General features: G+C 41.0%; 1 protein-coding gene across 2 annotated transcripts; it reads left to right on the top strand.

The window, feature by feature from the left end:
* Positions 1-203: 203 nt before the first annotated feature.
* On the top strand, positions 204-14,787 carry Fas3 (fasciclin 3). 2 transcript variants are annotated; one of them, XR_001890359.1, is made up of 8 exons: positions 273-537; positions 1,643-1,777; positions 1,868-2,056; positions 3,431-3,615; positions 6,753-6,894; positions 9,283-9,396; positions 10,048-10,138; positions 13,044-13,121. XR_001890359.1 is itself a non-coding variant. In XM_017903217.1 (7 exons), the coding sequence occupies exons 1-7, from the start codon at positions 351-353 to the stop codon at positions 13,271-13,273; spliced, it is 1,182 nt and encodes a 393-aa protein (XP_017758706.1). In that variant the 5' UTR covers positions 204-350; the 3' UTR covers positions 13,274-14,787. The 2 variants fall into 2 exon arrangements, 1 of the variants encoding a protein (XP_017758706.1); XM_017903217.1 differs by lacking the exon at positions 10,048-10,138 and having other exon boundaries at positions 204-537; positions 13,044-14,787.
* The last annotated feature ends 10,512 nt before the right edge of the window (positions 14,788-25,299 follow it).

Raw genomic sequence — 25,299 nt, 5'->3', positions numbered from 1 at the left:
CTCCTAAGAAGTACGTGTAATGCGGATATTAAGAAAAATTGTGGAACTCCAAACTTCAGCCCTCGCGCGGTAATTCAATCGCGTCGCAGCCTGAGAGGAAATTAACCCCTGACGAGAAAATTTCGCCAGACTCGTGATTACCGGTCACTCGTAATCTTTTCCCTAATTTCGTTCGATTTTAATATTTTCGTTTCCGTTCTTCTGTCGCAGCGTCAAAATCGAACCTGGTGGTGGACATCGAGCCAAAACGACAGACAGCCGTGAAACTAGGAGAGAGTCTGCAAATTTTGTGCAGAGTCGGTAGACCACTTCGAGTCTGCCGTGTCGAGATACCTGGCGAGGATAGTGGTATGGTGTTGTCTAAGGGGCAATTGCCCGAAGATGGTATCGAGTACTATGGAGAGGGTACCGAGGCGGGCCAATGCGGGGTTCACATCGCCAAGATCAAGGAGAGCCACGACGGAATATTCAAGTGCACTCTGACAACCACCGATAGTCGAGCGGAGGCCCAGGCATCCGTGAAGATCATTGTGGCCAGTATGTATAGTTTTCTTATTTACTCTAACCCCGATCGAACTTCTGATATTTTCACGTCGTTGCGCGGAGTTTGAGGGCAAACTTCCAGAATTCAAATTTCACCACTGGCATTAGTAATTCAATTTAATTTAATCGGTTCTATTTAATTCGACCTAATTTCATTTCATTTTAGTTAATCTAATCTAATTTAATTCGATTTAATTTAATTTAATTTAATTTAATTTAATTTAATTTAATTTAATTTAATTTAATTTGTCGAGTTAAATTTTCGATCCAAGAAGGAAAAGAAAAGGAATTTTCTTATGGCAATAGTTATAATAATAACTTGCTGTTTTTTTACATCGTGAAATAGAAATCGAGAACAGACTTTTGGAATTCTAATTCGGCGAATCGGGTTAGCGATTTCGTTTAATTTACCTCGCGAAATTTTTCGATTCGAGATTGGGGAAAGGAAAGCTATTCCCCCTTACTTTTTCCATCGTAATTCTTTACCTCGTTGCGCAGAAGTTGAAGACAAACTTGCAGAGTTCTAATACCACGACTAGCGTTGGCAATTTCATCCGACTCGCCTCGTGAAATTTTTCAATCCGAGATTAAAGGAGAAAAGCTATTCTTCTCCAAGATAATCCCGCGCGTGGGATAATAGATACGTTATGATTCCCAAAGAGATACTCGTTTCGTATCGATGCATCACGAAATTAATGAGAAAATCGGTGTGAAACTTCATGACGTTAGTTGGCCGAGGAAAGTATTCCCTTGTAGAGGGAAAAATATTACGACGCTGTGTACGTGTGGGAGCATTCGAGGGCTAATTAATCTTCGTTAAGAGAATTGCTTACGCGACGGGGTGGGGGGTGGAGGAAGGCCGAAGGGAAATTACCGTTTTCAGATAAAGTCGATAAAGATAAATGACGTACGCGGACCATGATCGAGAGCTGGAGATGTTTCGAGCGAATTTAAATAAAGATCGGCAAGTTTCCTTCTTAAACGAGAGAATTAACGAGGTTCGACGCAGCCAGGCAATTTTAACGCTCGACGCTCGATAAAAAATTCAACGTCGTTCTTGCTTCTGCAGAGTAATTAATGCCTGCTACCCGATTTGCAGAACCGCCGAATAATCCGGAGCTTCACTCTAGCCATGGCGCGCACGGAAGGAACATATACAGGAAGGGAGAAAAATTGGAAGTGAGTTGCAGCGCACCAGCCGGACGACCAGCGGCGAACGTTTCTTTGTTCCTTGGTAATTAGTCGTCGAAACGGAGATATATTTCGCGAATTTCTTGCCGAAGATAACATCCTACTTATTTCTATTCGTTTCTTATCTTACCAGACGACGAGCCCATTGGCAACGAGGAGAGACCTACGATTTACGACTCGAACGTGGACGACAATTCGTTGGCTGTACAGAACGCATCGCGCACCTTGGATTGGACGGACAATGGAAAAATTCTCAAATGCATCGCCAGTCACATCGCCCTCGACCAGCCTAAAGAAACTACCATGCAACTGCTAGTGTACTGTAAGTGATCGGCAATTGAAAGCAACGAGTGTTCGAAGAAGTTTCAGATGAACGATTCACGCGACCAAACTATAATTTTATACCTTCTTTCGTAGCGAGAAATGCGAAAGATTAGCTAGAGAATAAAGAAACAATAGGGAGTATGATTGATAGAAAATTTTAACCCTTTGCGGACGAATGCCGCATATATGCGTTCGGCGGAAACCATCAGTTTGCCCGAGGGACTCATAAATGTGTCCCATGTAAACGCTATGGCCCAGAATCACATATATATACTCGCTGTTGCGGCCCTAGGATCGCAGGTTCCAAATAGTGGACTGATTTACGTCCTTATTGCTAGTGTCGCTATGAACGAAAATCGCATTTAACACGTTAAACGTCACATCGGTTTTACGTGCCGTTCCGTTCACGCCACGGTTAGCCGTTATGCGGACCCTTCCGGGCCATACGGACCGACGAGGCCTGAACGGAAAGTCTAGTGCCGGTCCCTAGGGACCGTCGTGGCGTTTAACGTGTTAAGTAAAAATGGTAGTTTTGAATGACTATCGCGGCAGCGCCTCGACCCCACGCTACGGTTTACTCAAAACCACCCCGTCTGCAAAGGGTTAAATAGAAAATCAAAGGAAATTTTTCTGTAACAGATGAATACGAGAGTTTAACACTTTGACTGCCACGTTGGTCATATATGACCGGCCACGGTTTCTCCCATGACGCCACGGTGGTCATTAGTGACCGGAGCGCTTGTACTACTTTCACTACATTGAACTACATCAAATGAAAATTGACAGTTAGTGCATTTCGAATATAACCGCTAATTAGAAGATACTTTGAAATAAAATGTGCCCCATTGAACAATTAAAAATTTTTATTAGAACAGCAGAAACATATTAGAACAAATCTTGCATCCAGTGGTGTATTTCACGTGGTGTCCTAAGGGAAACATGTGATTTCGGCGTGGCAGTCAAGGGGTTAACCAAAAAAAATGTCTTCGACGAATATTAATTTATAGCGATTAGGAATAATCGGAATTGTTATATAGAAAGTTTAAATTCTGTCGTGAAATATCCCACGGTTTTATCAATATGCGATTTTCGCATGCAAAAATTATGTTCCACAGTTAGGTAAATAAATTATTATCGTAAAGGTCCTGAAAGGTCTGAAAGCGAGAAAAGACGAATTGAAAGTTACTCGACCGTCTCGAGACAGTAATTTGCTCGGTGTAAATTAAAAATCTCGCGTGAATACGAATGCTTGAAATTTCCTACGTTCATCCTGCGACTTCTGGAATATCTAACGTTGTTAATGGTCTGTGACATGGCGGCAAGTTTCTGTAAGACTTGGAGCGATTAAAGCGAGACATCTTTTTTCCCGCAGATCCTCCTCAACCGCAGCCAACCATCGAGCGTTTTGGATACGTAATTGGACATCAAGGGATCGTAAACGTGACCGTTTACGCGAATCCTAGGCCGCGTTTCTTATGGCGAGTGAACGATGAAAAGATCACCGAGGGTAGTCCAGACGAGAGCAACCGTCTCGAGACCTCGACCGCTGTGGATCTGGTAAATTAATTACTTTTATATACTTTCAATCGAATTAATATTGCACGTTTTACCATAGTTTTACCACAGTTTTACCTCGACGCGTCTCAGAAAACATCCAGCGATTGAACAAGTCAAATGACCGATAGATGAAAACATAGAAGAAGACCTTTAAAGAAAAAAGACGTGAGAGAGAAGATCCTGAAAATATAATTTTACGCATATCAGAGGAAAAATCGAGCAATCGATGCGATAACGTTGAATCAGGAATTTTTAACCCTTTGCACTCGGCGATCTTTTCGTTACAGAACATAGTAATTCGAAAACTTTCTACCATAAGATCGACGATATTTTCAAAACGGTAAATAAGAACTACAAATTAATTGTAAGACGTAGAATTATTTTATCTCGATATTACACGCATTGTTGGGCAATTTTTAATTCGAGATATTAATTAATAATGATGTTTAGAAGTTGATTAAATGGTGACTGAGAGTCGCCTTTCGAGTGCAAAGGGTTAATAAACGTTTTGAAATTGCTCATTTAGGTTATGGCAGGTTTACTGTCGAACGTTGAAATCGCGATGAAGTCGAATCATATATGAAGGACATAACACTGAAATTACGGCGAGATGCAATAAAAAATTTCGAGAATCGAAATGTCTTCTGAATCGAACTCAGTGTTTATGGTTTCCAAATTTATCGTTGATCTCGTACGAGAGTTCTTCAATGATAGCTGGGATCAGATGGCAGATAAATAATAAAACATCGTGCTTCAATTGGGGGCTGAAAAAGGCTGGCAGTGAAGTAGCTGCATTATATATGAAACTGCCCTAAAAGTTAGTCTACGCAAACAAGTCTGTATCGAGTGATAAATAAAATATTCTTCTATCCGGGGAAGTCCTACAGAATTCATCGACGAATCGTTATTTGTGCCAGGGAAATGTTATCCATGAATATCGAATATTTCTCAAACGCACGACGAGATACTCGAATAATAATTAACGTCGAATCTGTTGTGATATGAAATAAAAGAAACACGAAGAGGAGCGAGTAATAATTAATTCGATAAAAACCACGAGTCGTATCGATCAGTGGTCTCTATAGAGGAATAAATATTACGAGGTAGAATTTGATAGGAAAGGAGTTCTGTCGTGGAAGAACGAGGAAAGAGTCAGCTGTGGAACGAACGTCGAGACGCGAGATAGAGGAGGATAAGAATGAAGGTAATGGAACAAGGATTCCACATTCCGGAGCATCGATTTTCATCGTGCACTTAGTGTTTTTTATGCATTTGCGTGACTCGCAAAGTTTCTGGCTAATCAAAGAGCTTTAATGAAATTCCGCGCGATTCGGATACTACTGGTTCGTTCGGTGAAATCGCCTGAAATAATTCGACTACCGATATCAGACGCTGCCTTATTCCGTGTACAAAAAGCAGCGGGAAAAAAATGATTAAAGAATAATTGTTTGTAAATAAAGTTTTTAATCGACGAATAAAATAAACGATTAAAACAGATCGCAAAGACCTGTACGATCGTACACTTAATATCAAATAATCAGATCGTACTGGAATATTTCCTCGATAAAAATAAATTGCGATTAATAAAGAAATATGGACGATAGGAATATTTGCTTTCAAATTATACGATATTTCAGATAAAACGTTATACGAAATGATTAAAGTTTTAATTCCAGAACAATGAAACGCGAATAATATTCAATTTGAGCATCAAGTTTTATTAATATCGATCACGCGATGCTACTTCGTTCGGAAAAATAAAAATATCCAAAGCTCTTCGGCCAACGAAGAAGATTACCATAATAATTACGCACGCAAAAGTGGTGAAATTAAATATTTAACGACGAATTACGATGGAATTAAAATTCATTGAAATATATCGGATATATCGGACAACGGAATTTGTTCAAGCCAGACCTACCTACACGGAATGCGAAGAGATCGAAATTAAAGCATCGTTTAAATGCGAAACGCGTCTGACGTCTGGTTATTCGTCAAACGAAGTTGAGTATCGTTGCGAAAGAAATCGATGAAAAATCGTATCGCGATAAACCCCGAAAAAATCCGGAAAAGATTGCTAGTCGAGTGGCATCGATGAATGCGAATTAATTTTCGCTGGTGGTGCAATTAACCCTGACAAAAATTGAGTAAAAAACTAAAACAAGTGCTTTCGTTCCTCTTAGCTTTCTTCGCAAAGAATTGCAAGCTCTATTTCGATGGTCAGTTTTTCCTTTTCTTTTTTTCTTCGAAAGATTTGCGTCAAAAGACCAAATGCTAAAGACTGCGCTATCGTAATGTTACCATCTTTGATACGTCGCTTTGTTCTACGTTCTTCGCGGCGACGCGCGCCCTAGCGAAAGGGTTAACATTGGCAAGGGTGGCCTTTTCCCTTTATTTATTCGAGTAAAAACTCGCGATATAATCGATCGAGAACGCATCTTTCTCGATCTTCCGCACTTTCTTCGTGAACTTTATCTGTTCACCGGCGCAAAATGGCGTCGACCCACGCGCCGTCTATGTGTCCGTGGAAAAATTGTTGGAAAGTTTTGTTGGGAAGAATCGAGCACGCTCGAAGAACGTGGAGGAATTTAATCGTTATTAAAACTCGAAGGAGGAGTTTGTTGATTCTAACTTAGTTTCCATTTACTAGGTCTAACTTGCCAAGTCGCTGAATAGTGTTACACTTCGAAGCTCGTGTGAAAACAAGGTTGATCAGCGTGTATCGTGTCGAGGATTTTTACGATTAATTCTGCGACGGTAGAAATTAGTCCTTTGAAATTAATAGTTCCGTTTCACTCTTGGTAACACGCATCAATACACGTTCATTTCTAACCGTCTCACACATACGCATACACGTGGCAATCTACCAAGTAGAACCAACTAGAGACTGTTGGAACTGTGCTTCGACTAATCAAACGAAACCTGAACGTCGAACACAACGTACGCAACGCACAGTTCAGGCATTGTTCATTCCCTGCGTCGAAGTGAATAAAATATTACAATAAGGACGATAAAATGAGTTTACGTTTGTATGATTAGTAATTAGCCTGTAAGATTAGTAATTCGCGCAAAATTGTGATACGAAAGGGAGGTAAAATACGAACGTGAAGTGATACTATGGAATTAATTGTTCGCAGGGAAGAGGAGCGTGGAGTGTGATCCTGTCGATCAACAACGTGCAGAAATCCGACACGGAGAAGGAATACATTCTGGAAGCCCGTAACGACGAAGGGGCTTACGAATATCGTATCGTTTTGTCGACATCCACAGAACCCGCAGGTAAAACAATCGGAATCTTACGCGGTTCGATTATCGTAAACATCGTTTGATCTCACAGTGCACAAGAAAGAATCTAAGATAATACCGTACTCCATGAAAGAAAAGAAAAAGAAATGTGTGAAGAAAAAAGAAATTTCAATATTTAATTATAACGTGAATTTGAAAAAATCGCGAATTTATAATTGGAAATCGATTATGTTTATGTTACATAAATTTTACGAAGTAACTAATTTTCTTTTACGACGAGTAATGATCGTTTAATATCGTTATGAAGAAAGACTGTAAAATTGACGTGAAATGCATCGGTAGGTGTCGATCACTCTGTTAATTTTCACACATCATGTTCGTCACCACCATTTCATTCGAACGAGCATACTCACCAGCTGTCTATCGGTTCACGTCACATTCGTTGTCACTTTCACGTATACCAACCGTGGCCGTCATTACGTTTTCAATTACACCGAATATTCGAATTAGAATATTTTTATATATTTTTTCTACCGTGCCCGTTTGCGCTATGTGTTTCTAACCATTTCGATCCTTCACCGCATGCTCTCACGCAGGGCCGTTCAGTCACTTCTATGGTAAGCTCTCCGAACACATGCACGCACTAGGTAATGTCATTTTTTCAAATTATTATACGTAAGTAGTCGATGTAGCTCCGCACGCGTGGAGTTCCATCAAAACGAGAAATCGTCACGAGTAACGTGCAATCATTTAAAAGAACTCCGATTGAAATCCGAATTTTTACCATTTATCATCCACCGATTTATCAGATTTATTATATCGCGTTCAGATTTATGCGTTCATTTCGTCGTTCGATCTATCAAACGATTTGGAAATAAAGAAAACTGGATAAAAGAGAAAACAGATAAAAGGAATGGAAAAATGGTAACGATGTACCATTTTTATTTTCACTTTTTAGTCTGCAAAGTCTGTTTATCTCCTATCATCATTTCACCGTTCGTTCAAACATCGATCGAAAATCGCGTAAACTGTGTACACAGGGAATTTTTCATTCGGATTTTTTCCAAACCGTGTCATCGATTCGCGCAACTTTCACGCGATGGATTCACAGAGGAATCGCGTAAATGGAACTCCGCGTGACGGGATACGGTTATATGTGTAACGTTATGTTTGTTATTGATATCACTGCAAACATGAATGGCAGATTTCTGTACTTTTTCGAATAAACGCGACTAAATTTCTGTGCGACCGCCTCTACACGAATCAACGCTTTTTCGATATTCAACGCAGGTCTCGCGCCACCGATTTCTTTGCACAATTTTCTGCTTCAAAAGTATAAGTTTGACACACCGTAAATGTTGGCTTCGAGTGCTTGTTGACTCTTGTTACGATGTATATTTTTCATCTCACGTTCACGCTCTGCTTCGTATATTGATTATCAATGAAACATTCATTCATTGTTCTGTTTTTTCTTCTCGATCTAAATACGCAAAACACTATGATTTTCGTTTGATTTTCACATTCGTGTATTAGAGTTCAACCGACCCGTGTTCTGGAAATGGGAAAAGCTTCGTTAACGCGTTAAACGCCACGCCGATTTTACGTGTCGTTCCGTTCACGCCACAGTTAGTCGTCATGCGGGCCCTTCCAAGTACGCAAGGACCAATACACGCGCAGCGATAACGAGAAAGGAAAATCTGCCGCCGGTCCGTACGGGGACCGGTGAGGTCTCAGGGGCCGGCGCAGATTAGGACCAAAAGGTGCTAACTTTTGGTGTTGAATTCTTCGCCATCTTTGGACCCAACTTTTAGGAATTCCTGTTATAATCATTGGTATAGTATCTCCGAGTTTTATAAACACTTCGTCCACCACCGGTGGCCCACTCGACGGCCAAGTCTGGGCCTGAACGGTACGGCAAGCAAAACAAGCTGGGCACTTAACGTGTTAACGTATTAAGAGTTGGTTTTCCTTGGTTTCTTAAACGATAGCAATGGCATTCGTATTAAATGGCGCATGATGCGACTCCTGATACCATTTTTACATTTTTACATATAGTAACTCGCGAAAATATTCGGACATTAAGGTATGCCTGAATTAATTACTTAGTATTGCAAATACTTATACACGGATCAGATTAATTCAGATATACCTCGGTGTTCAAATATTTTCGTGAGTCACTGTACGTGTTTTCCACGTTTGGGCATCGCTTATCTCAATGATAGTTTAAACCTCGCGAAACAGACTACAATCGGGATGAGATTTCGAAGCAGACAAAATCCTCGAATATCGAGATATCAAATATCTTCACGCGAAATTATAGTCGATGTTGATACGTTTAGAGACTAGTATACGAAACTTGTTCGTAACGATAAAGGGAAACAGAATGATAAATTTCAACTGTGGCTTTCTGTAAAATTTCAGGCGTCGATTTAGATGCTGGTTCCATCATCGGCATTGTGGTCGGGGCCCTGGTGCTACTTCTCATCGTTTTCATACTAATCTTTGCTCGCGCGACCGGACGCTGGTGCTTCGCAGGTGAGTATCGACTAATTTCATTCGTTCAAGCAATCCTACTTCGAATCACGCGGCTCCCTGTCCCTTTTTCTGGCGATTTTTCGTGTACTTTTGTCGCTCCGATTTCACACGAGCATTACAGAATTTGATAAACAACAAACCGGAAGTAAACGCACGAGCAGGTGTATAGACTCGAGGAGAGATCGAGATTGATTAGCTCGGAATTAGTCGCTCGATCGAGGTACGAAACAACTCGAGGAGATAACATGAATCTTATGTTATTTTTATACCGATGAATAGGATCTTGCTTGATGTTATTTCAAGATGAATTATTTATTAATTTTTTAAACCGTTCTCGGCTTACAATAACTTCTCTCGTTTACCGTTCCATTTCCACCGACAAAGTGATATCGGATGACGTCGAGTCGGATTGTAAAGGATAAAAAGATTTAGTCATACGAAAGTAATTCACGAGAACATGTAAAAGTCGGGAAAAAGATAATTCCTCGCGAAGTGTATAACGATTTTGATCGAACAATGAGTGGTCGTACGTGTGTAGAAAGCAAACGATCTCTGTTAGCTGTACTCCGCCATAAAACTAAATGTCTCTTATTTTATATCTCTATATTTGTATGTATACAAATGTCTTATGTGTTGTGCCGCTACCGATAGGACAGCATGCAAGTCGGGCCAAGTAAAGAATAAGGAGAAACAGCAACAATTACCTTACGATTCCGTACTCTAGGCATGACACTGTCCAGGGGTAAGTCACCTCAGGCAGCAAACCAACACCCCTTTATTTAAAAGTATTGCTCGTTCCTCGTTCATCATCAGTTCGTCTGCTCGCCGCCACTTTTCTCCATACGCGTCAGACCATTTTTGATCAACCCTCTCACACTCTCGCATCGTTGTTTCAACTGGTCTAATCGACGAGAAAACACTTGATCGCTGTGGCAAATTTTCATACCTCGCCGAAACATGCTACCGGTAAATTTCGCAGGTTTTCGAACGCGGGGAGCAATGTTAAATGTTATCGTGGAACACTCTGCCTTGCAGTGAAACGGGAAACGAATTTGAAATAAACGCGAAAATGATTTTGAACAATTGAAATTTTGAAAGTGGAAAAATTCGAACACTCGAAGACTTGAGAATTCGGAAATCTGAGAATTAAGAAGTTTGCAAAAATTGGACAGTTTTTGGATTTTCTAAACTTCGAATATACGAAAATACGGAAATGCAGAAGTTCGGAAATTTAAATATCGAGACGTTTGAAGACTCTAATAGCACGCTGTTTAACATCGACACACAAGAAGGAAAAATTTGAAAATGAAAGCTACTTTATTTAAAAGTTGCACTAGCAATTAATGAAACAGTTTCGTTGGAATTCGTCGGGTTTGAGGATAAAAAATACTATAAAATTCGTTGGAAGCAAAAGCAAACATGAGCGAAAATTTTTTCCCAATTTTATTTTCGGTTCATTTTAAAATTCTGCTTGAGCAGGAAAAAACAGTTCGAATTTCCCGATGAACAGAAGAGAATAAATACCGTCGAAATTCGATTATTCATGTTAGGTATCTAGCATGTAATCGATACTTGCATGACGAATGGGCAAATCAAAATTTCATTGTTCAAAATTTTCCGTCCATCGGCGGATTCGTCGAACGTATTTCTGACAAAGCTATTCTTTTCTAAAAATTACCGTATTCTCATTCGATTACCTACTGATAAAATTGCACTTGAAATGTTCGACTCGAAGAATCCTCGTATTTCTCCAAAACGTTTAATTTTTCTCACATTTTAGACCACCTGCTGGCATCTTAAATTTCGCACAAAATCTACGAAAAATATAAAGCCCGCGTTACTTGTTCTCACCCCTGTACCCAAAATACCAGCACGTAGACAAAAATTGAAACAGATCCGAACACGAGTTTTATCGAAGATTAAAGACACTACGCGAAAATATGGAAATTTCAGACCGAAATAAAAAGATATTATTCGGCCAATTTCATTCACTCATGAACATACATATGTCTCGTTTATTCGTGCATGCACATTGTGCTTATGAGTTTCACAGCATGTACTAATACGATGCCTAATTTACGCTCCGTTCACTATTACTCGCGCAGTGTTTTTCAAATCCTTTTCCCTCCTGCCTACCAGCGGACAAAAGGCGCGCAATTTTCTATGACGCAAATCCTTCTAGTAAATTCAAAGAAAACGAATTAACCGGGAAAGCAAAAGCCTGAAAAGAGAGCGTACACACCGTTGGACCGTTGCATTAGAATAACACACGCGTGGAACTTGCTTCGCGTGGAGCTTAATTCCCGTGAAACTCGAATGGAAAAGCGTTCATTCGCGATCGCGTTGAACGGCTCGCAAGGGAAAGCTGTTTGAAAAACACTGACTCAGGGCACGATTGTCTGTTGCGACACGTTGTTCAAGAAATCCCCGGCGAGATCCCTCTAAATTCAAGGCCCGCGGGGCCGACTGAAAGAGAACGAGTTCCCCTTGTGACAAGCAACGACGAACAATCGGCGAAGGCAAGTGTGGTGACATTTGTTCCAAGTCAAACTAGACCAGACACCTATTGATCTTAATTATCCTTCTTCCGGTTTGCTTTTCAGCCGTGGCTATTTTCTCTTTGCCCGATTAGAACTGCAACACGATCGACCATTGCGTCGATCCGTTCCTAGATCACGAAGCATGCTCGTATCAGCCCCTTCTCCATCCACCTGAACCCTCTCGGACCTTCACGTTTCTCGATGTATTTACTGTTACCCTTAGCTGATAATTATCCGATTACGTGTCCAGAGTTTATCACGTCCACGTTTCTTCGTCATTTACTTTGCTTGGATTTGAATTTATACATTAGTGCGATGACTTGCCTGTGAATGTTTATAATTATTAACCCTAATATCTAACGATCGATCGACTCGCGCTGCATTACAAACGCCCGGGCCACGCGACGGGAACCACCATGAAAATAACGATAGAGCGTCCGATTATTCGACCCTCGATCATTTCCTCCCCACTTTTCGCTGATCGAATTCGAAAAATGGAGAAAAGCTAGTTATCGAGTTACGTACTATTCACGTACTGTTCCTTTGAGCTATTCGTTGTATATAAAATATCGAACTTCGAGTCACGCTTTTGTCAGAGTGAACGGTTCCCCGAAAACTACCTAGCCGTCGCGAGAACGTTTCCCTTTTCTCTAAATCTCGGAAATTAGAAAGCAAAGTTCCAAGCCGGCGTGCAGTTGGCGCGTTTGCGAATAACCCGAGAAGACAATACCCTGCGACGAGGAGGATCGATTGAGAGTAGACACGACGATAACGCGGAATAGAGACGACCCTAACCCTCGCGAGTATCTTTCAGAGCGCGACGGAGAATATCGATTAAAATCGGGAGAGCAAGAATATCTCCGTTGTTGACGAAAGGAAAACAAATTTTTTTTTCCGATGCACAGAAGCAGAGCTAAATAATCCAATGTAAAAGTCAGATCGAAAGACCCCCCGCCCCTACATACACCCCCGTCCGCGAGAGAAAAGACGTCGGAAAGAAATAGAACACGCGGTAAATTAGAAAAATAAAATAGAGAACAGAACGAACGAAAGAGAGATCCACACGCGCACTTTTGCCTTGACCGATCGTGGCGTTGCTTGTTGCAGCGAGGCGTCGGGGCGACGAGGAAGCTGCGAGCGGTGTCGGCGCCGGAAGCGAGGCGCACATCACCCCCGGGGACGAGGACGACGAGGATCACGAGGACCCGCGTATCATCGATGAAAAAATACCGCAGGGTGGCCAGGAGAATCCGATACACGCGAGCACGGAATACGTGAACGGGCGCACGGACGTGAAGGAGCCGAAGAAGGACGAGAAGACGGACACGCCTGTTTAAAGACCGATCATGCGTTCGATGATCGTTCCTTCTTCAGCCGCGGAAATAAGCTGTCACCTCTCTCGTTTCGGTTCCACGACCCTTTGCAACCGATCTTTAATCACGTGAAATAACGTGCTCCCGGACATCCTGTGTCCCGTGGTGCACGTGAAGTCGTGCCGGTTGGATCGATATCGCCGAGCTAGATCGGGTTATCCGAAATGGATTAACGCGCTTTGTTTAATCGTAAAAGTGAAACCGAGGAAATCGAGTCGCAGCCAGAAATTATATCGCTGTTTAGATCGATGTTTACCATTGTCAGGCGAAATTATACGATTCAGATTATGCCGTGATTCGCATATAAATGGCTATTAAGCGATACGATGATGTACGACGTTAGAAATTTAATAGCCGATCGATGCTTCTTTATTGCGAAGGAAATTGGATATTTTATCGACGCCGATTCGATCCAACAACGCCAGGGGACAAAGGCGTCGCGCGAAATTTTTCATCCGATTTCGAGGCTGCTCCATTCGAGCGAATCGAATAATCGCAAATCGGGACGTTACGTCACGACACGCGGGAGAGATTGCAAAGGGTTGGAAATTCAAAAACGGAGAGGTGCACGTGTCGTGCCTCCATCTCGCACACGTGTTCATCCCTGAGTCTCGCCACACGAATCTCATTTTAGTACACTAAGACGAATCTCCTTTTTATTTTTATGTTTATTTTTATTTCTATTTTTATTTTTCTTCTTCCCGTTTCTTTCATCACACGACTATTGCGTATTTATTTACAAGCGACACACGAGTATTAATAATTTCGTCGTCGAATCTGCCGATTTCGCGCGACAACGTGTCAAACTGAATCTCGCGATAGATCTGATCCGCTTATCCGTTCCGCTTCCTTGTTCTTCTACGATTTCGTCTGTTTTCGATGGCAACCGGTTGTAGCCGGAAACAAGATTCTCCGCTCGTGAGAAATGATCGGGAACGATCCCTCAATGCCTCGTTACGCAGTCGCTGAGCGCGAACGATTTGGTCTCCCTGTAACCGCTGTGTAACTTTTGTAAATAGCATTTCGACGCGACCCACTGTCGTCCAATCTGCGGTTTTTACCGTCTTCTCTTTCTTCTCGACGACACATTACACACAGAGACAGATACACCCGCGCGCACACACATACCGGAGAAAATTCGCTTCGATCGAGTTATTCACACTAATTACTAATCGTACAACAAAGCGTCGTCATGCGATCGCGTAGCCTCCGGAGGATCGGTCTTTTAACGAAGAGAACGAGGATTATAGCAGTCGTTTCTTCAACGAGAAATTACTCAGCGATAGTTCGTTAAGATTTATTGTCAACGACCATACTCGTTCTCGTCCTCGGGGAGTCTGAACGATCGGAATATCGTTAAGTTATCGTTGTTAGGTATCAAGTGTTTGCGAGCTGTCCTCGAATTATAACGTTCTACTCTAAGCGAATCCGCGTAAAATCGAGTTTCCCGAGAGAGAGAGGGAGAGAAAGAAAGAGAGAATGCCGATTAGGGTTCGAGAGAGAGAGAGAGTGAGAGAGAGAGAAAGAGAGAAAGAGAGGGAGAGAGAGAGAGAGAGACTGTCGTTGCGGTTTTCGCCACGCTCTCACGCGAACGAAACGTGTCGTATACTCGAAGGCAACGTCTAGTAATTAACGAGAGAGATCAAGAGTAGAGGAAGCGCAGGTGAGGACGAGCCGAGTTGTGGTGGGACGGTCTCATTATGCTAGCGCGAACAAATTAAATTTTGTAGTCGAGATTTTTCTAATGGGCGCACCAGCGTTGGAGAAAACCGGGGGTTGGGGCTGAGAAGGGTGAGGGGGTCTGTGACAGGGTCGGGGTGGGACGGGGAAACCTAGAGCAAATGAGAAAACGGAGAATAGAAGAAACGGTATCGTAGGGATGAATTGCGCGTGCACAACAAACGGAAGTTCTCACGCCCGGTAATTCGCAATCTTTTTTTCGCCATTCTTTGCGACGCCGTGAGTTTGTTTAAACATTTACAAACGTTAGAAACGGTGGAGTTTCCTAGCGAATTAAACGTATAGCAAGAAACGAATTCGTGGACGGATGAAAGCTTCCTGTTTCCAACGCGTTAAATCGACTGAATTTTTACAAAGCTCTTTCGGCACCGGGTCCCTTTCAGCTCGCGGCCGACGGGAGAAGGAATTATCGCTGTGAGAAGAAACGCTTTACGTGCACGTGCAAGGGAATCTGTCGAAAAAAGAGAGAAATTAAAAAGGGAAGGGAAAATAATAAATAACGCCGTTACCAAGTTCGAAAACAAAGAGGAAAGAAGAAAACGAACACATTCCACGATGTAGCTTTCGTTCTTATGCGAACTGCCCTTTTAATCCAGGTGTATATACACGCGCGTAGTGACTCACACGCGTATGGTATCTCGCGTTTTGTAATTTAGATGATTTTTTGCGGAACAGTATTATTTACGCGTTCTAAACGATTCGGCGGCCGAAGAAACGCCGCGTTCCGCTCCGATTTTTCAAACACCGGAACGCGACCTATCGCAAACACGACTATATCCTTTTTATGTGAAACGCGGTATAGATCTTGCACGCTCAATCGACGAATCAACGACTGAACAGGTGGGAAGTAACCTTTATAATACTCTTACAATACTCGGACGTGTCCCGAACTCGGTGATTCCACGATGGTCTTACCTTGTAAACTCGAAAACGTTGCTTTTATTTCTCGACCGTTGACATCAAGAAATCGTACCGTGCCGTTTTAATCCTTTTTACCGAAGCTTTTTAACCGGGTTTTATAACGAAATTTTTACTTGGAAATATATAATGTCGACGCCATTTTCTCTTCAGCCGGAAGTGCATCGACTCACCGTGCATCTACGTCTCTCGAGGTCGCGCGACAAAGACTGCAAGTATTTCTCGATTATCGAATTTTTCTATCCGGAGAGAGTTTTTTGCCGGAATTTTACAATTCGCGTCGCGTACTCGTCGAGGAAACCACGATCAAACGACGTCTGATTCGAAACGCGATTCGTAACGACTTTTGATACCAAGCTTTTCGTACGACCGATACGAATCATCCGACCGCACAGCCAAGTTCATTAGCGTCGCGGTGTCCTCCGGAAGTAGAGACCAAGCCACGTCGTTTCCCTTTCGTTCCCGACAGAAACAGCGTTCGCCAGTGTGTTTTTCGCTTTAACGACTTTTAACGAGATTACAAGGGACACGGACTCCCTTTTTCCTTTCTCCATCGCGACCATAGTTCGTCCCGACGTCGGTTCTCGCGTATCAACCATCTCTCTCGATCGATAATCCTTTCTTCTTCCGTCAACGGTGGACGCTTCTAGCAGGTTCGATCGTTTAACAGCTTCGCACCGCTGTCTCTGTTTGAGAAGAACTCGGGAAAAGAGGGAAACTCGTATCCAACGACAGTCCTGACGGAATATTCATCGCGCCAGAGTCGTTCTTCGTAGACACTAGTAGCAGGAATTATCGATCACGACTGTCTCGATCGCGAGAACGCATGCGAACGATTCGTCGAGTGTTAATTCGAAATTAACGAAACGTCGTTCGTGGTTAGAAAAGGATTGAAACGAAAAAAGGTAAAAGAATAGGGAAAAAAAGAAACGAAGAAGCAACGAGACGGTATATAGCGTAGAGTAACCCGAATGGCGAGAGAACCGCGACCGGAATACTTTTCGACTAGTGAGTTTTGTAATTTCATTATCATTCCCGTCGACAATAAGTGTTCTTTGTACTTTTGTACGGATAATCTTTGCTTAGCTCGGTTAATGAGAAGGAGAATTCACGCGAGGAATACAGGAGATGAGGGGAAAAGCGAAATTATGATTCTCCGCTCGTAATCACTCACACGTGCACACGACGTACACGGTAACACGCGTTACACGACGGTCACAGTCACAGAGGGAAACAAGTTCACGAACGTAGGTGCCCACGGTGTCGTAAAGGTGAATTATTAATTAACAATAGAAGCAAGAATAGCAAAGAAAGATAGATAGAGAGAGGAGAAAAAATGAAGAAAGAGAGAAAGAAAAGAAAGAAGGGGGAGGATGAAGAGAAGCAAGAGTGTCAAACCCTGTATCTGTCACTCGTTGACGAAACGTTTCCGAATTCTGCACATACACTCCTTCACTATTTCCATATGCGATCGTGTTTTCACTTACAAAGAGGGATCGTCTCGTCCAACGAGTTCTCGACAATCCGGTTTATAGGAAGAATTAAGCTCTGCTAATGAGGACTAACTACGAAAATTTAATAAATAGACGAGAGGAAAAGAAACGATCCTAACGAAGGAACTGGTCGGACGAAGACGATCGAAATTACGTGTTGTATATATTAAATATATATATATATAAAATAAATAAATATATATATATAAATATATTATAAATATTATGGTACGAGATTGAATATAATAGTAATGAATATATTATATATTCTGTGTCGAGGGCACTTGGCTTGCAACTCGTAAATATTAACTGAATACTTATTTATCCACTTGCACTCCAATTGCCGAGCGACCTATCGTTATCCGTGAATTTTTTGAGAGGAAAACTATTATCGGAAAGAATAATGCGATTATTATACAACTTAAGCGCGAGTTTTAAGGGAAATTCGCGGGGAACGAACGAGATGGGAGATCATCGTCCGGTCGTGGATTGCGAAAACGCGACCGGGTGAGAATAGTGCGAGAAACGAGACTAGAGCGTTGGATATATAAGAAGTAAATCGATTAAACGCGAACGCACGTTGCCAATTAAGTACTATTTGTGTCGTGTTCGCGATGTCGAGGCGTTGTTTGTGCCGTCAAAGAGGCTGAGCCGTATCCATATGTCAATGTGCCGTGAGCAACGCACGTTTGTACACCCTTTGTTCTGCTAAGTTCGTGGACAGGTTCGGAAGGAAGGTAGAAAATGGACAAAAATTGGAAACGAAGATGAACCTAATACATACTTCTCGAATTTCTTTCGGTATGCATTTTTTCCCTTAGATAGTATTTATGAGATATCTATCGCCTTAGGTTAGTTACTGTACAAAGAACTGACATTATACTGCCAATTTATTTATAATAGTCCCGTTTAGTAGAGCAAAATGGCGCGTCTTCGTGCGTTCCCAGCGAATCATATGTAACTGTGTGGTATGTGTTATGTGTATGAACAATTAAACGTATCAGTGTATGTAATAGAGCTTAACGAAAACGGAAAGAGACACGCGTCTAACACGCATAATAAACAGACAGGCGAGAGATGACACGTCGAGACGACCAGCGAGTCCAGGGCCGTGCGAAGTTTTATACACGCATGTAGCATAGGTAATTCGAAGCGTTTTTGTAAACCGGTCCCGAGGAACCGTGTTCCTTTTTGTCTCTTTTTCCCATTTTCACGATCGTTATGACGAAGACGACCATTCTCGGTGAACGGATATCTCGGAAATCTCTGCAATCTCGCGGTTCATCTGCGAATGTTAAATCGGTATTAAATCACCTGAAAAACCGATACGTGTTTCTCGTGTTTTATAAATTATAACTCCCACGGCCGTGTCTAACTCGACAGCCTCTAATAACAGCTAAAATCTAATAACAGCTGCATAACGCGAAAAGAATTTCACGGGGCAAAAATAAAATGCCACGACTCTCGCTTATCGCATAAACTCGATAAATAATTCCAATAGTCTCGATCCGCTAATCTCGAAGCACCGTCCCTAAGTACTCAACGTGATCGTACAAGTTCCGGAGAACCAGCCGGAACGTGTACGGTCCCGTCGAGACCAAGATGGTCGTCTTCAACGATCGCAACAAGTTGCAAGCGAAATTACGACGAAACTGCGAGTAGAAAAGTCAAAACAAACGGGGATTCGCAAATTTTGCGAGAAACCACTTTCGAAAGAATCATTGCCAAAGCATCGGCCGAAATGCCCGGAAATTTTTCACGACGATTCGAGAGACGCGGAGGACCTTTCCGTTTCGCTCGAATCCACTCTCGGTCCTACTCGTACGCGCGAGAAACGAACTTGCGGAGGAAAAATTGGCTGCTGTGTGAATGGAAGAGAGATGGAGCAAAGGCGGAGGTACGAAAACACGAAGAAATGGCGGGCATTCGTTGCCTTTCGCGGTACAAAGCGTGTGTTCGAGCTGTTCAGCCCGCGCGCAGCGCGACTACGACAATGGAAACACGTCGAAACGATGATCGATTAACGCGAAGAGATCGAAGGATGGGAAATAGAAAGAATGTTTTAAGGGGTAATACGCGCGGATATACGTTGATGTACAAAAAATTCCTTGCGGTACATTTTAAAACGATACTAAGCCACTTATTTCGTAATTCATTTCTATGGTTCATTATTTGTAACGGTTAATTATTTAAAGTGCAACGATGATCATGCTGCGATTACACTTGTATACATACGTGTATTAAGGTATATATAAGTATCTACGCTCTCGCCCGATCATTTTTTAATTAATCTTTTTCTTCTCTCTTTTCCACCATTGTCTAAATAGCACGATTCTTTCATCGCGAAGATTTGCGAGATCTTCTAAGAAATTAACGAGAGGATTTTTAGTGTAATATCGCGAGGAAGCATGATCGTTGGCCATACAATGGAGTATATATATATTATATATATATACATATATTTATGTTAAGTCTAGGTATTAAATACGACTATAAAGATCATGGGATGTAAACGATCGCGAATACCTGAGAATGGTGTTCTCTGAAACATTTTTAGAATGTGAATCATCGATCGGACGAGCACAAGCATACATTGTAGAATTCAAAAAAATCGATTTACGTTTGTGGAAACGTCGGTTTTCCAGAGGTCCATATTCCGTATCGATACATCCGGTATCGATGTTTCTTTTAACCTGGTTTACCGTAACAAGGGCCCAATAACGCGTCATACCATTACCGAGGACGAAACACTTTAAGAATACTTCAGAGATCGCTACCTTTAAACGTTAAACTTTAAAAAAGGAGAAAAAAACGAAAAAAAAAGAAAAAAAAGAAGATGGATGGGAGAAAACGACTAAAGTCGCTATTCGAGAAGAGGGACAAAGTATTGAGGAGACGGAAAAAGAAGAAACGGGGATAAACGATGAAATTTTGAATGTTATTGCAGTCGATATGCGGAGTAACTAAGACACGCGCGTGTGCGATGTACACGCGACAGCCACACACCCACACACCCAGCCGCATGTACACACAGAACACTGCGACCACATTGTAAACCGAATACGAGAAATGAACATGAACAGTTTGTATCTGTACTTGTAGATACAACGTAATAGGCAAGAGTAAATCTAATTAAGAATTCAAATGAAATTAATATATAGAAGAGCTGTATGTAATTAATTGTAAGTTCATTCATCGCTATGATATTATACTTAGGTATTATATGATTTTTGAAATAAAACATTTGTTTTAAATACAAGACGAACGTACACGAGAATATGCCATCCCGTCACCGCAACGATATATTCCGAACGCTCTATCGATTTTCATCGATTTATCATCGATTTCGCGATTAAACTGTAGCGTCAAGTTGGAAGGAGTACGATTCCATTAGATTTCCAATTAAATTTCTGTCACCGCAACGATATATTCCGAACGCTCTATCGATTTTCATCGATTTATCATCGATTTCGCGAGTAAACTGTAGCGTCAAGTTGGAAGGAGTACGATTCCATTAGATTTCCAATTGGCGTTAAAGTTCCGTTGGCACGTAACGAGTGCACATAATTGCGATTAAACGACACCTGTTTCTTTCCGATTATTTGCAGGTAACGCGACGGCTAGGAACCTCGGCGAGTCGTGAGTATTCCTTTCCTACGGGTTTCATAGTGACTCCCTCTAGTAGCGCAAACGCACTTTCGGTATTTCAATATTCTGCACCAAATTTTGTAACTAATATTCTTTCTCCCCTGCTGGTGCTTCTTTGTAGTAAAAGTACATATTCGAACCATTTACCTGGCCCCAATGAAACTTTACTTCCACCGATAGATTGGATGGGAAAATTTGTTAAATATCTTCATCTTTTTTTTTCTTTTTCCCCTCTCTTTTTCTTTTTTTTCCCCTTTTGCTGTATCTTCTTTTGTAACATAAATTAAGATGACAGACAAAGAAACGAAAGACTTTGGTATCCGTGGAAGATTATTTATCTATCGGTATTTGCCATATTACCAGGATGTCGCACACAATCACAGACTTCGCGGATCCGGCAGCAAGCGTTAGTCTACTTCGTTTTGAGAAATCGAATACCGCAGGCGATGCCGAAAGGCGAAGGCAAGCTTTTTTTCTATTTCTTTCACAGAAAAAAGATAAATAAACGAAATAAAACGAACACCAAGCTTACGCCAGTGTTAACGTGGAATCATCATTTTATGGAAAATACCGAGATACTTTGCATCAGATATTATGTAGCACGTGCTTTGTTCATCGTTAATTAATATTGCTTGTAACAATAATTACCACAAGCGTAATTACCCGCGAGATTTTCAAATCAACGCTGACCAACTGCTATGACGAAGCGTATTCCAATATGATTGCCGATTGTTTGCTTGTCCTGATATATTATATTAAAAAATCTGCTTGAATATTGTACAATATCAATTACAAATTACAAACGGAAATTAAAATTCAATAGTTTCTTTGCAACTCGCCTGAACTTAATATCCAATTTGAATACTCGACATATATGTGACGCGAATTATGAAGGATTTATCTGTTTCTCAAGCAAATTATATCGGAATAATAATAACCACCGCTTATTACCGTACGGTTTGCACGTCTTTGTCCGATCACATGCGCTTTTCCTCTCTTCGTCGGCATGCATGTTTACTAATCAGCTATAACTGCACCCTTTAAATCAGGCGTAATTCTCTTAACTTGAAAATTGCTTAATTGCGATAATTATATGGTAGAATCACGGCTATGTTGCTTCGCCAGATTAGATAAGCGAATTTGTTTTTCATCAATTACATTACCTATTGCCGTTCCAGAACTTCGGCGAACTTATGCGACACTAACGATATTGCGATTTTGCTAATTTCGCCAATATTTCCGTAGCCTGTCAAACGTCAATTCTATCGAGATGCGAATATTTCGGAAATTGTAAATTAAAATTATCTTATCGCACAGCAGGCCAAATTTGAATTCGATTCACGCGTGATAGATGGCTTCTCTTCGAAACTCAGAACTCAGATGGAACCCGGTTATATACGCGTGTAATTCTCATTTGGGTTTAGTCATTAACACCTTGTAAATCAAGTCGCGAGAGAAAAAGATGCATCGTAATCTCTTCGTGTACATTGTGAAACGCATAATACTTTTTTCTCGCTGAATTCAGCTACGTTCTTTCGATATGAAAAACCCGTCCATCGATTCGTTTCGCACAATCAATAATTAATAACACTACTTCATAATCGCATGATCGAACTGAGCGTATTTTTCTATCGATTTGCCGCGTCATTTTAGACCGAAGAACGTATAAAACGAAGTATGATTCATTTCCATTTGTAACTTAAATTTGTAACTAAAATCGTATCGAAAGAGAACATCGAATCTTACCCATTGTAGACTATGTAATTAGAGTTTGCATAATTTTACTCGATCGTGGAATGTATTCTGTCGCATCGTGTCGAATTTCGTGTGCGTCCTGTTTATTGTGATGATGATCGTTCGAAAAGAGAAATGTGTTTCGTTGCTTAAGAACAAGGCGAACGATGCGGTAAATGTGAAAATTAGGTAAACTTTAGAATGAATTGTATTAATTAGAAGCGACACGGAAAGTGCCGGCCGCTACTCCAGAACGGAAGTCGATGGATCTCGAGGAGAGCGGAAGTCGAGGATTAGCCTGTCTCGCCTGTTCAGACGCAACAAGGACAAAGTGTCTGGAGCTGACACAGACACCATGAGGACTGTCGTTACAGTCGATGACGAAAAGGTAGTCGTGTTTATTTTCGGATAATTTCGTCCCGAAAAAATCGTGCGACATTATACATATATTCATAGTCATTCGATCTAAACGTCTGTCTTATGAATTTTTCCTATTCGCCTCGATCATTCGAGGAATCGAATGGTTTCGTTCGCTTCTTTTACATATTCAAATTTAACGCTATCATCCGGTCCATCGCTAACATTTAATTCACATCACGGTCTGATTTTGAAAACATACTCAATTTAACCTGCATCTCTTAAGAGATCGAAGGAATTCTAGATGAATCGTTGAAACTTGAAACTTTCGAAGATTTCAGATCCGACTATTTGCTATTTCGAATGGAAATTATTCGGAGCTTCATCTTCCGTTACTGCGATGGAACGTTCCATCGGAATTTTAAATATTTTATATAATAAGAAAATTACGATAATATTCTCGGATGTCGAAATATCGGTATTATATTCTTGCATCGATATCGATATTAACGTTAATATTTTTGGCAGATTTAGATCGATCAAAGTTTCCGCAAATTTTGGCAAATTCTTTGACAAATTTGAATAAAATTCACACGATCGTTTAAATTTCACAGCTCCAAACATCTGTGCCAGGTGGCCAAGAAAATAAACCCAATCCTTCCACGGGTGAAGGAGGAATTGTTTATGCGGAATTGGACTTGACACAGCAACAACAGGGTGTTCCTTCTCGACGTTTGAACGAGGACAAAACAGAGTATGCCGAGATTCTGTACACGAAGCCAGCGACAGAGGAGCAGCAGAAACCTAGCGAATAGAACTCTTCTACGTCACCACGTGAAGAAACCTCCTTACGAAACAATCAAACGTTCGTGTTTTTCTTTTGTTGTCATTAACAGGCGCGTTACTTCGATCCTTTTCAGCTTATGATCTAAAGATGGAAAATCGTTTTGTCTCACGTTTAGAAATTTAGCATTTTTAACTTATTCGTAGTATAATGCGAATGTACGGTAGTCTTCCAGCGTGGAAAATTATAGGTATATCGCATCGACTGTTCTACTTAAGAATCGCAATTGCGTTTGACAGATCGCTAGAAACAAGCTTCGCCGTACGGTTGCATTCGACTGAAAAGGATCAAACGATCTACTTACAGTTTTAGTACTTTTCTTTTTTGTTTCTTTTTTCTTTTTTTTTTTTTACAAATTAATTTCTTAGGTTACTTTAGATAATTTTAAATTTGTATACGTATGAAGATATGAAAATTGAAAAGGATTTATTTACATAATTGTCTATCAATCGGAATAGTGTTCGACGATTCACAGAAAAGATTGCAATTTCTGAACAATTTTGCGTACATATAGGAAAAAAAAAAATTACGCTTTTGGAAACTTTATAAGAGATTACGGGGGATCATTGAGAATTTTCGAAAATCAAAGGATATTAACTATACACGGTACTTGTGATAATCGAAATTGCGACATTGTCTTTTGTACTTACTTCTAGTTACTTTTGTCGTGTCTAGTGACTTCGTGTAACTCAAAGAATCGTTTGAATTTTATACCATGGAGGCCACGAGTTCACCTGGGGTTAATCCACTATGATTCTGCGCAACGGAACGCGAATATGTAAAATTTCGTTACCATAGCCATTAGTGTTATACTGTTTGCCTTTTGATACTCGTCCATTGTCCAGGATCGAGCAAGATCTAACGTTCAAAGCTGGGAAAGGAAAATGGAATACCTCGTGTGCGGAAACAAAATGGCCAACGCGATGTATTATTACGAACGCGATGACAGTCTGATTATTTCTTTCGTGCTGAATTTACTTGGAAATCGGCAAAAAAATCGAGATTCGTTGAATGAAATGCAAACGAGGATGTGGAAAACGAGCAAACGACAACACCATTTGTCACTGACAAACTCGAGAACGTTTCGAATTAATCGTAGATTAAATTACAATGATCTTCGATTATCGTTAATTGAGATATAAATAGTTCGACAATTTAAAAAGCGCGTTTATTTAAAAAATGGAGCAATTACATTGGAACATACGTAATTCGACGAATGTTTTGAAATTGTTAATTCGATATTTTCCGCGACACGT

This window comes from Eufriesea mexicana, unplaced genomic scaffold (genome assembly GCF_001483705.2).
Source record: "Eufriesea mexicana isolate 0111107269 unplaced genomic scaffold, ASM148370v2 scaffold2217, whole genome shotgun sequence".
Lineage (NCBI taxonomy): Eukaryota > Metazoa > Arthropoda > Insecta > Hymenoptera > Apidae > Eufriesea > Eufriesea mexicana.
Note: the sequence above shows the minus strand (reverse complement) of the source record. Positions and strands in the feature narration are given on the sequence as shown.